This window comes from Orycteropus afer, unplaced genomic scaffold (assembly GCF_000298275.1).
Source record: "Orycteropus afer afer isolate SDZICR_OR568_19922 unplaced genomic scaffold, OryAfe1.0 scaffold00049, whole genome shotgun sequence".
Lineage (NCBI taxonomy): Eukaryota > Metazoa > Chordata > Mammalia > Tubulidentata > Orycteropodidae > Orycteropus > Orycteropus afer.
Window position 1 is genome coordinate 13,796,229 of NW_006921636.1, and position 11,883 is coordinate 13,808,111.

General features: G+C 41.7%; 2 protein-coding genes across 2 annotated transcripts in view; both read right to left on the reverse strand.

Annotated features, from left to right (window-relative positions):
• Window positions 1–10,896, reverse strand: part of IFT52 (intraflagellar transport 52) — a 36,695-nt gene extending 25,799 nt beyond the window's left edge. The window contains exons 1-6 of the mRNA XM_007938464.2: window positions 10,876–10,896; window positions 7,032–7,156; window positions 5,957–6,044; window positions 2,463–2,592; window positions 2,106–2,181; window positions 1,181–1,252 (exon numbers count right to left, since the gene is read on the reverse strand). Coding sequence (XP_007936655.2) covers window positions 1,181–1,252; window positions 2,106–2,181; window positions 2,463–2,592; window positions 5,957–6,044; window positions 7,032–7,156; window positions 10,876–10,896 — 512 coding nt within the window. The remainder of the gene's footprint in view (window positions 1–1,180; window positions 1,253–2,105; window positions 2,182–2,462; window positions 2,593–5,956; window positions 6,045–7,031; window positions 7,157–10,875) is intronic.
• A 488-nt stretch (window positions 10,897–11,384) lies between these two features.
• Window positions 11,385–11,883, reverse strand: part of SGK2 (serum/glucocorticoid regulated kinase 2) — a 25,564-nt gene continuing 25,065 nt past the window's right edge. The window contains exon 11 of the mRNA XM_007938418.2: window positions 11,385–11,585. Within this exon, the coding sequence (XP_007936609.2) occupies window positions 11,385–11,585 (201 nt within the window). The remainder of the gene's footprint in view (window positions 11,586–11,883) is intronic.

The following is an 11,883-nucleotide window of genomic DNA, read 5'->3' on the forward strand; positions in this document are numbered from 1 at the left end:
ACCTCGGAAACCCAAGGAGGGGTCGCTACGAGTCGGGTTCAATTCGACAGCAGTGAGTTGAGTTGTTGAGACTAACAGATGAGTGGTAGCCACACTTGAAGTACACTGGCAGAAAATCGAGCCTAGGTCTCCCACAGGAAGGCAAGAATTCCACCACTGAACCACCACTGCCCTATAATAAAGTCTTAGAGGTAAGTATTTCCCCTCCTCATAGATTTGGGTGGTGGTGTTACTAAAAATTAGTATCTGTCACTGGAAGGGTGTGTTACCAGTTAATGCTTATGTGAATAAAGAGGCATTTTATTTACCCCACTTTGGTGGAGACACTTCCTTGCACACCTGCCTTGGAGTGCCCTATTTTCCATTGTCCTAACAAAGACATAGGATAGCTAGACTGAATCAGTCTGACTTGTTTATAGTAACAATGCAGAACAGAGGTAACGATCACAGGCTCCAGAGCAGATTGCCTATGCTGAGTCTCACTTTTGACCCTTATTAGTTGTATGGGCTTGGACACTTAACCTTTCTGTATCTTATCTATAATCTTATAGGGTGATTGTAAGAATTAAATGAGTTAATACCTGCTTGACAACAGTTGCCATTGAGTCAATGCTATTGCTACAACTGTAGCAACCATATAGGACAGAGTGAAATTGCCTCATATTGGTTACAAGGCTATAATTTTCAAGGAAGCAGATTGCCACAACTTTCTCCCTAGGAGGGGCTGCTGGGTTTGAACCAACTGACCTTTCAGTTAGCAGCTGAGTGCCTGACCACTGTGCCACCGGGGCTCCTTCAATAAAGGTTAGTTGGTATTATTATTAAAGCAAAATATTATAAATCATTTAAATGTTCAATAATAAGGGACTAGTTAGATCAGGATACTCCAATCTCATCCACTCATCAAGAAGACAACGTGTCTATCTAGGCTGTTATATATGAAAAAGACTCTAGAAATCTAAACATCATACTGTTAAGACTGATTAGTTTTTGGTAGGAGGAGCATGGATTTACAGTGCAGGACTTCGACTTTCTATCTTCGCAACCATTTAAATTACTTGTTTTCCAGAAGAATTACTCTTACAATCAGGAAGGACAATTCTTCACTTTGAAAAAGGGAAAAAACAAAAAACAACTCAAAAATGATAGACCCTTATCATGCCTCAGAAAGCATACTCACTGGGCATTATTTCCACTACTTTCCTCATCAGTGATTCCAGGCACAGCCTTTCCTGCAGCTCGGCTAATTTCCCTTGAAGAAAAAAATAAAAATCTATTATACAAAAAAATTTTGGAATTTTATAACGCATTTATTAATATAAGTATGAACTAGATGCAAGGCCTGTACAGTTTCCAAGGTACAACTTTTAAAAATTAAATAAAGGTACACCCACACCTCTGAGCACAAAATCAGCTCTTTGTTGAGTCCCAAGGGCAGGGTCTGTTGTCTAGTTATTTCTGTATCATCAGACCCAGTAGAACGCCTGGCATTTAGCAAGTTTATGTGTGAGATGAATAAATGTGGACACAGAAAGTTCACAGAGGATATCTGGGTTGCCCTCTTCTTGCGTTCATTTCCTACTTCCCAAGAGCCTCTAATTTATGTTTTGGGATCCAGTGGATCAGAGTAAACTGACTCCATCCCAGGCTGTAGAGGTTGGAGAACAGCCTACCTACAACACCATTAGCACATTCTACGCTTTCTGCCACAGTGACTGGTTTATGACAGGCATACGGCCTTGGTCAGCTCAAACAAAGCAAATCTCAGGCCTGTTCTTCCCAGGAATGTCGGGACTAAGAGATACTCTCTTGCCCTACATGGTGTAGTATATGAATTTGGGAAGCCAATGTGAATTAGAGTTTGTGGTTACCTGCAACTAAAAAAAGTATTCTAACTGAAAAAAGGTAAATGTGGAATATGCTTTCAAAAAGTGAGAGGAACGTAATTTGATGGATGGGAAATAATATAGTCATAAAACCAACAGGTGAGAAAGGAAGAAGGTGCAGTGAAAAGAGTGTGACAGGAGTTGAGGAGGAGATGAGGGAAGACTCACATAGGAAAGATGAATCGTTTGTAAAAATACTTCTGCTTGTAACATGCTTACCTGTTCAAGACTCCATTGGAAACTAGGGCTTCTTTAGGATGAAAGTACTTGTAATATACATTTCTGACCACAGCATCTTTAATGAGAAAAAAGAGGAAGGTGCATTTTAGATTAGAAGTAAGTTTGATTTTATAAACTCATAAACTGCAACTTGGAAGGAACCCTGAAACTGTTCCAATCCCTCGCATTTTATAAATGGAAGCAACCCAGGTCCAGAAGGGCAGACTTCTGGTGAGACCAGAATGCAAGATCTTATACCCTCAGCCCAGAGCTTTTTCCATTGTACACTGGGCCCAGAGGGGTAGAATGTGGGAAGTAAATAGGGAATTACTGCCTCTGTTTAAAAATTAAAATTACCATTATTAACCATGATTCCATATTCTTCTAGTAGAAAGTTAATATTGGTGTCAAATCTGGATTCTCCACCTTCTCCAAGCATTACAAGGATATCTCCACCACCATCAAGATACTTCTTCAAGACTTCAAACTACACAAAAGAAAAAAAAAAATCTATGAACATACCCAAAAGACATCTGGCCAAACTACTAATGAATAAGACCTTTCAGGTAACTAAAATGGTTCTGTTCAAGGTCAGTGACTGACCAAGCCTCAGTGAGTTCCACCTGTTGTCTGCTTCTCTCCTGGAAGCTCTTTCTCGCTTTCACAAAGTTATGGATGGGAGAAAAGTCCAGGCCTGCTCTTAATGACCCAGCCTGAGAAAACCTACAGTGGGTGGTCTCTGGACTTTCTTCATCAGGCACCCTAGGTATATGGTTGTCTAGGAAGTGTATATATGACTACGGTAGTAACTGATTATATGACATCCCCCCCAAAATGATAAGAAAAATATAAATAAACATGATTTCATTCTGGTAGCCCAGTGGTTCACTGCCTGCACTCCACTTCAGAAACCACTGGCCAAGGCCAGCTCTGCTGTGAGCATGCCCCTCTTGCTGTTACCCGCTTCCTAGATCCCCACCACCACCAGGATATAGAAAGCACAAAGATACAACTAACATCACCAGGGGGCTTTCTCCCAAAGAGAAACTTCATAAATCCTGAACTCTGTACAACAGACAGACTCTCTCCCTAGATTCCATCTGCCTTTTCCTCCCGACTTTCTTGTCAAACTTCTGCTGCGTAGCCCTAAATATCTGCTGTGACTGGTAATAGTAAATCATGTCTAGTCTGCAAGATACGGTCTCAGAACACAGCTTTGGCTTAGGAAATCCTACCGGGACTTGGCACTTCTGATTGTGCTGTTCTGGGACTTGCCCTTGTTTTCTAAATGCAGTGAATGTGGCATTGGTATCGATATTTACTGTGTCTCTTGGCCACTTGGCACTTTGGGAAAAAGAGCTACACTAAGAATGAGTGTGTAAATGACAGTTTTCCAGAGGTTGAAGGAGTTCCCACAAGCTCTATCCAGACATCTAAGTGAAACTCTTCTCGTTAAACAATAGACATTTGGTGCAAATTGTTTCTTTTTTTGCTATGGCAAAAACAGATTAATTTTGTAGACTGACTTCCTAACAGGAATGCATTCACACCATTAAATTTCAGGTACTGGGGCAGCAAACTTGGGGTGTTTTATATTGCTGACATTATGCTCTCCAAGCCACTGACTCATAATGAGCTGTCAAGTCATCTGGTAGGTGTTTTATATTGTCAAACATTAATGTTTAGTTGCATTTCAGTGGGTATGGACCAGGGATGCAAAAGGTCCTGCTATGTTCCAAACTGTCCCACAACCTTTGAATATTTGCCAGGTAGTGTTGTAGGTAAAATCAAAGGACCACCACCAGCCAAGCCTAGAATCTAAGTCCAATTTACATATAAATACAAAGAATTTTTCACATGTTCTTAATAGATACCAAATTTCCAGGTATACAGCAACCATGTAAACTGAGGGAAGTCTATACTTTCTCTTGTTCGGAACTTTACCAGCTGTTCAGTATTCTGTAAAATCATGTCATCAGTGGCAGCCCAGCTCCTGATCTAAGTCTCCAATACAACATACCTGCACCACTCTGCATTTGTAGCTCTCCCATACAGGGTGGTTTTCAGCTCTGATTTCAAAATGCAAACATAAAAAAAAAAAAGGTTCTAGTGTATGTATGCCCAAGTATTAACAAACTGACACACACAGATTCTTCCAGAATATGTATGCTCAAACATTTATAATTTGCCATGTTTATTTGTGATAGTTCACGTTATGTGTCATAACTAGGCTATGATTTGTAGTGGTTCGGCAGACAATGAACCGATTGGTCTTCCATAAGGTAATCTTCTTGATGATGTGCTCTGGTGTAATCAGCCAATCAGCTGAAAGAGTGGTTTCCTGGCCTGCCTCCAGTTATATACTGGAATTTATATAATGGATGTTCAGGCAAGGCACTCTCTCTCGCTCCTCCCTCCTTTCCTTCCCTCATTCTCTCCTTCTTTGTCTCTCTCGACCGTGCTCTCTTCTCATCGCCTGACCTCTGGTTCTTGGGACATAACCCTACAGAAGTCTTCAGCCTGCAGCCTGACCTGCAGATTTTGGATTCACCAGACCTTGCAGCCCTGTAAGCCACAGAGGCCTCCAGCCTGACCTGCAGATTTGGGGTTCCTCAGACACTGCAAACACATGAGCTAGCAGAAGTCTTCAGCCTGCTGCTTAACCCATGGATTTGGAACTTGCCAGCCTCCATGACTGCATGAGTCATTTCCTTGAAGTGAACCTCTCTCTCTATATATATTTATATATACACTTCACTAGTTTTGCTCCTCTAGAAAATCCAGTCTAAGAAAATATCCTTCTATAAATCATCTTCCCTTAATTTCTTCTTTACATTATTATCAGGACATTATAATGCCTTTTTTGGGGGGGGGGTTGTTATATTATCTATGCATTTTAATTCAGAATAAAGGTGACGTTTATAATAAAGGGGGCTATTGGTCTGATGCAGTCAGAAGGCACTGGCTTGGGCCATGTGGTCATCTAGTGGTAACTGAAGACCACCACCAAGCAAATTAGATGAGCCAATGTAACTGAGGTGCAAAACAGGGGAAGACTCTTCAGCCTAGTTTCTAGATTGATACAAGTATCTGGTACATGCTACATGTCCCATTTTTTGATGTCCCATCACAAAAGCTTCTGAAGGACAACATCTGAGAGGCATCAGATAGTCCTTGAGAGATGAACTGAACCCTTTATTGGTCCTAGGATGCCAGGCACAGTGACCAGTGAACCGCTGAGGAAGTAATTTCCTCCCTTGAGGAAAGCCTCTACTAGCCACTAAACTAGGATCATTGGAAGAATAAAAATGTTAAAGATAGGAAACATTGGCCCACCTCAGTCTAGAGACCATGCTGGCCCTTCCCTACTCCTGACAGCCTCCTTGAGTACCAAGGCACCTCATGTAAGACCCTCTAAGAAAAACTTGCTGGGTTTTGCTTTATCACTCTTCTTCTGTACCATGGAATAAAACAATAAACTATTTAATTTTAAGTGTAACTTTCCTACTTTCAAAGCAAAAATATGGTAGCAGAATCTGGGTGATATTTAAATTAGATCTCATTAAGTGTCTGCTGTGAGTTGGCATCAACTTGATGGCTATGAGTTTGGAGTTCTTTGTCTGGCATTTGTAACACTTGATGGATCATCTCAGCTAATCATCACAAAAACTTTAAGTACTCACCATTAATATCATCCCATTTACACAGATGAGGAAACAGGCTAAAAGAGAGAAAGTGACTACTTTTAGGATATACAGTTAATAAGTGCTAAAGTGGATTTGAATCCAGGAACTCTGATTTCAGAGCCCATGTTCTTAACTGTCTCACTGTATTTTTACTTTATGTCTTACCTCAGCTGCAGTAAACTTTTCCCTTGGCCCAGCTGTAATCCACAGTTTCACCCCAATTAGCTTCTCAGATGTGATTTCCTCTTTTAAGCTAGAAACAGGATTTTAAAAGTGTTAGACTGATGATTTACAAACCAACTTATGAATGATTTTAGCTTCTGGAATCAGAGGCCACAGAGGCTCCGAGAAGAAACTTCGAGAGAGTTGCTGCAGCCTTTCTCCCAGAGTGAGCCTCTCCTCCGCAGGCCCGCCCCAGAGCCATCAGGCCTCGCTCAAGCATTTCCTGTAAGCCAAGGCACCCAAATCAAGCCATACATAGGCAAGTCTTTTTACTACAATTCAGTCAGCTCTACAATTAGCTCATACCAATACATATTCTTACCACTATTAAAAAAAAAAAAAGTATACACACACACACTCGTGTAGAGAGACATTCTCATTTTCATTTTTCTTTTCTCTAAACTGAAGTATTAACCTTATATTAAACTAATTGCCTGACTTTACCAATTACCAAAAAACCCTGAAGAAGCTCTAACCATTTTTTTTTTTTTAATTAGGATTTGGGTGAAGATTTACAGAGTAAATTCACTTTTCATACAGCAGTTCACATATACTTTGTCTCATGTCATTGACCAAAATTTACAATGCAGCAGCTCCCCTCCCACTTCCTCCCCATAGTTACCTCCTCCCAGTGTCCATCCCTTCATACTCTTCTGCACCCTGAGCTATCTCCCTGTGCATAAGCAGTCCTTCCTTCTCCCATGATTGTTCTCTCCAGGGCATGTGTCTACTTGAGGTAAATGTTTAACTCACATGCCTGTACTTTGTTTGGCTTCTAACGATTTTTTAAAAAATGTTTATATATATAATTAATTTTTTGGTTTGTGTCTTGGGGGACAACTTAATGAGATGCTGATTCCCAATTTACAAAAGAGATGTTTTAATAATAATTTATTGACTTCTAAACAGTCGTTGAATGGAGCTCCTGTCACCTGAATAATCTACCTTGTATAAGGAATGACTTTTCAGTTTTATCAGCAGACTACCGTTGACACAAAATGGAAAGCAATACAGTCACCTCTGAATCTTCCAATTACTCCGAAGTCTTTTCTGCATGGATTTATAACCATTGTTGGTGGTAAATATCTCCTTTTTGGATGCATTGAAAAGAATGGTGTTCCGAAGGTCTTTCTCCATGGTTATCTGAAGGATGAAATAAGGGATCAGAAAACAATAAACAACAGTCCAAGAGAAAAACCTCAAAATGAGCAGCTGCCTTCTACTTCCTTATGAACAAAGAGTACACATGGACCCCTTCGAACAATTAACCATTAAAAGGGCAGCATTTGCCTAGGGATAAAGCTTAGAAAGCAGGAAGGGACAGGAAAGGACAAATGAAAGCAGCAAACAAAGGTAAGTGGGAAGAGTGCTGTTACACTGTGGGGATTGCAATCAGTGTCACTAAACAAAATGGATGTGACAATTGAATGGAAAACCAATTTGCTCTGTAAACTTTCACTCAAATCACCATAAGAGTTAAAAAGAAAGATTATACAGCTACAACTATGAAATCCCTAGAATTCTCAAAGGCTGAGAGGGAAATGCCTCATCATTAACTGCAGAAACCTCAGGCCAAACCCAGTCCATCCCTGGCTTCTGCCTCTGGTCTCTCAGGCTGGTGCTCCCACCATCCCACCCCTCCCCCCCATCTCCCAGCCCTTGTTCCCTCAGGCCATGTTTCTAATCCAATTCCTCACTTTTGGGGATAAAGCCTTCTAAGATTCTTTCCATATATATATTAACTTAATTTTATGAAATAGGATCTTACCGTATGTGCTGTTCCGCAACCCACCCGTTTCACCTCATCTTGCATCTCTGACATCTCTCTGTGCCAGTACATATGTCTCGAGCTACCACATTCTTTCAACCAGCTGCACAGGATTCCATTGTGTGGATATACCACAATTTATTTAATCAGTCATGTCAATCAGTATCAGTCATATATTGATTGACATCTTTTTTTCTTTCCAAAAATTTTTCTAGTAAAACAATGCTACAAACAGTATTCTTGAACATGATGTTTTTGTGCATATCTACAGAATTCATACCTGTTGAATGGCTGAGAAAAATAATTTTTTTATTGTGGTTTGGGTGAAATTTTACAAAGCAGATTCATTTTACACTCAACAGTTCATACACACACATTTTTTGTGTGACACTGTAACAGCTCTCCTCCCACTTCCTCCCTGTAGTTACCCTTTCCCTGTGTCCTCCCCACCTACACAGTTCTGCCTCTGTAGCTTTCTCCCTGTGCAAATACTGCCCTTCTGCTCTCCCATGGTTGATGGTTGTAGAGAGCGCATCTGCCTGGTTTAGTTGTTCAGCTCGTAGGCCTATTGTTTGGCTGAAAGTTAATCACGGGAGTAAGTCTAATTCCAGTCCCAAAGGGTGACTAGGGGCCATAATCTCAGGGGCTTCACCAGTCTCTATCTGACCAGAAATCTTGGTGTGGTTTTTTTGTTTTAAATTTTTTTTTTCACATTTTTCTGCCACTCTATCTAGGATCTCCAATTCTGATCCCTTTTGAAATGGTTGGCAGTGATGGTAGCCAAATTTTCCTAAAAAACAAAACAAAAAACCTGGACTTACTTGTATTTCCACTAACACTAGATAAATTTGTTTCCACGCAATCTTAACTACTGCCTATCTTTTTCATCTTTGCCAATGAAATAGCCAAAAAAAAAAAAAAACCCAAACTCATAATTGATTTTACACTTTTATGTGAGATGGCCACCTTTCAGTATCTATTAGCCACCTGCATCTCTTCTGAGTCTCTTGTTCATGTATTCTGTTCATTTGCCAATGAAATAGCCAAAAAAAAAAAAAAAACCCAAACTCATAATTGATTTTACACTTTTATGTGAGATGGCCACCTTTCAGTATCTATTAGCCACCTGCATCTCTTCTGAGTCTCTTGTTCATGTATTCTGTTCATTTTCCTGCTGGGTTTCCTGTTCTTGTAATTGCTCTTTAAGTGAGTATCTTTTTCAGTTTGTCTTTAGACTTAGTTTCTGGTAGCTTGTTTGGTCTGGTTGATTTTTTTGCAGACCATACACAAGGTTTTAAATTTCAGAGAGTCAAAACTATTAATCTTTTCCTTTTTAGCTTTGGAGTTGCATACCATATTCAGAAAGGCTTTTGCCATGTTAAGATTATAAATACATTCAACAATATTTACTTCCACTATTTTTTTTTAGCATTTGTATTTCGGTCCATCTGGAATTGAACTGGAGTCCCGGGTGGTGCAAATGGTTAAGTGCTTGACTACTAACGAGAAAGATGGTAGTTCGTGGTTCGAACCTGCCCACAGGTGCCTTAGAAGAAGGGCCTGATGACCTGCTGCTAATGGCCACAGACCTGAAAGCTCTCTGGGGCACAGTCCTACTTTGCAACAAATGGAGCTACCACCAGAATTGGAAATCTCTCGATGGCAATAGGGTTTGGTTTCTTTTTGGTGTTTAAAATGAGCTTTTTTTTTTTCTCCCCTAAAGTACTAGAAAATTGCTCAAAACTAATCTACCTTTTCAATGCTAATCTGAGATGCCACCATTACTACATAAAAAATTCCTGTATGTACAGTGAAACCTGTGAGAACTAGAACTCAGGGGGTACTCCCTTGTTCCAGGTCTTGCAAATTTCCTGGCTTTGACAGGGTGTTGTCTTACCATGTTTCTATTGGTATTAGTGCACAATGTTTTGTGTTCTCCTTCTTTGACAGACTTCCACCTTACACAGGTTGTGGCTTTCACGGGTTTTACTGTATTTGGGTCTTATTCAAAGCCTTTTATCTGTAAGTACTTGTTCGGATTCTTACTAGTTCAATTACTACAGCTTTACACTATGTTGTAACCTAGTGGTGCTAGAAAGCTAATCCCCTTATTATCCTTAATTTTTAGAATTTTCCTGGCTAGTTTCACATATTTATTCTTCCAGCTGAACTTTAAAATCATTTTGTCAGGTTGAGAAACAAATCCCTCTATGATGTCACTACTGTCACACAACTATCTTTGGATGCTGCATTCCACCCACATGCAGGTTTGTCTTCATGCTGTATACACACAACATTGTATTCTGCTTTTTCTAGTTTCCTGACAGTTTCCATGATTAGGTTAGTGGCTGCATCATCTGTGGTATGGTTGTGCCATAATGAACTGCTGCCTTCACTGGTTATCTTTTCAACTTTTTTACCATCACAGATACTACGGAAATTTATTTCTGCTTTTGCAACTGACAGATTATTCCTGTAGGTCAGATTCCTAGAAGCAAGGGGTTTTTCCAAGGAAGGGAAAGGGCATGAACTCCTTTCGTCATGGTCTGGCTCTTAATGGGCGAGTACAGTATGAAAGCCACACTTTACTTCAACAGCTTAGCCCCCTGGTGAGAGCTGATCTAGATTCCCCGCCTGTCAGAATGACCCAGAACTTAGTTTCTTAGGATTAGAAGGGTTTTTAAAACAGAAACAATTAATAGTTGCGTACCATGTCCAATTACTTTCTCTTCAATAACCCTCAAGATCAAGAGTATTATTTTCCCAAACGAGGAATGCGAAAACTAAAGGTCTCAGCAATGTGCTTAATCTTGCTGAGCATAGACTAAGATCTTTCGATTCTCCTTGCAACGCTTGTTTACACTCAGCAGAAGGGCTAAATCTCGCCATAGCCCGAGACGACGAGAGATTCCGGCTCGGTCCGCTATCCGGGATCCCGGCCTACATCCCGGCGCCCCAGTTTACTTTATCCCAGCGGACTTCGATTTTTTTCTTAACCCTGTACCGGAGGCCTCGAGGCAATCTGGCGAGTCGCTCGCCAACTCCCGGGCCGCCCAATGCCCAGCCGGCCCATTGCTGTTAGAGGCCTTCTCACCTGAGACCCAGCGACCACCATCTTTACCTGACGCCATCCAGCATCCGGCGACCAGGTTTCCACCGGCCGCTTAGCAACTGTGTGAACACTCAGGTACGATGGGAAGGCGTGGACCTGGACGTAGATCTACCTCCGGAGCGACGTGATGACGTCATAAAGACAGACGCCGATTCGCTTCGGGCTTTGACCCCGAAAGTGCGTCACGGGGGGGCGGGACTAATGCGAAACTTTGCCATTATTTTGGTTTATAATTTCGCCAATAATTCTGTTCATTTGGTTATTTAATATGAATCCTTTTTTAAAAAAACTTTTAAAAACGATAGTTCTGAATGGCCCACATTTGGCTGCACTCGGAGGAGAATAGCGAAGGCTTCCGGCGGAGGGGAGGGAACACCCAACTTCTCGTTCAACAGCGCAGGCGAAGAGCCACTGGAACGGAAGCCGAATTCCGCAGCCACGACCTCGGACCTTGTTTGGGCTGGCCGCGTGATGGGTGCTGTGAGAGGAGTTCAGCGCTTTAGGATGTGAGGGAAAGCTTCCCGGAGGATGCGGACAAGTGGGTGGGTGGCGCGAGCTAGTTCCTTCTCTTTTATTTTCCTCGCATCATTGAGCGGCCACGGTTGGAAGTCCTGGTCTGAGCGCCGGGAGATGGCGGTGAAACGAACCTGCCCTCTGGCGTCCACAGGCGGGAGGTACACGTTGGCCAAATCCTACACGTGAAAACAAGCTGTGTTAAGGTAGCTGTAAGAGCCCCGAGCTGGCCAGGAAAGGCGTACCACTGGAGCAAAGATCTGAAAAAAGAGTAGTAGTATTAGGCAAGAGGTGGGGAAACGCGTTCCTGCCCTGTCGGTTGTCCTGTCGTAGCTGTAAAAATGAGGAGCTGGACGCCAGTAATCACCAAGGCCACTGTTCTCCCCACGGGGGATGTTCTGTGCCAGTCCTAAGAGGGAGCGAACTTGTGTGCAGTGCCGCCGCCGCAACTTCTAAAGGTAGCGACGTCTGACGGTT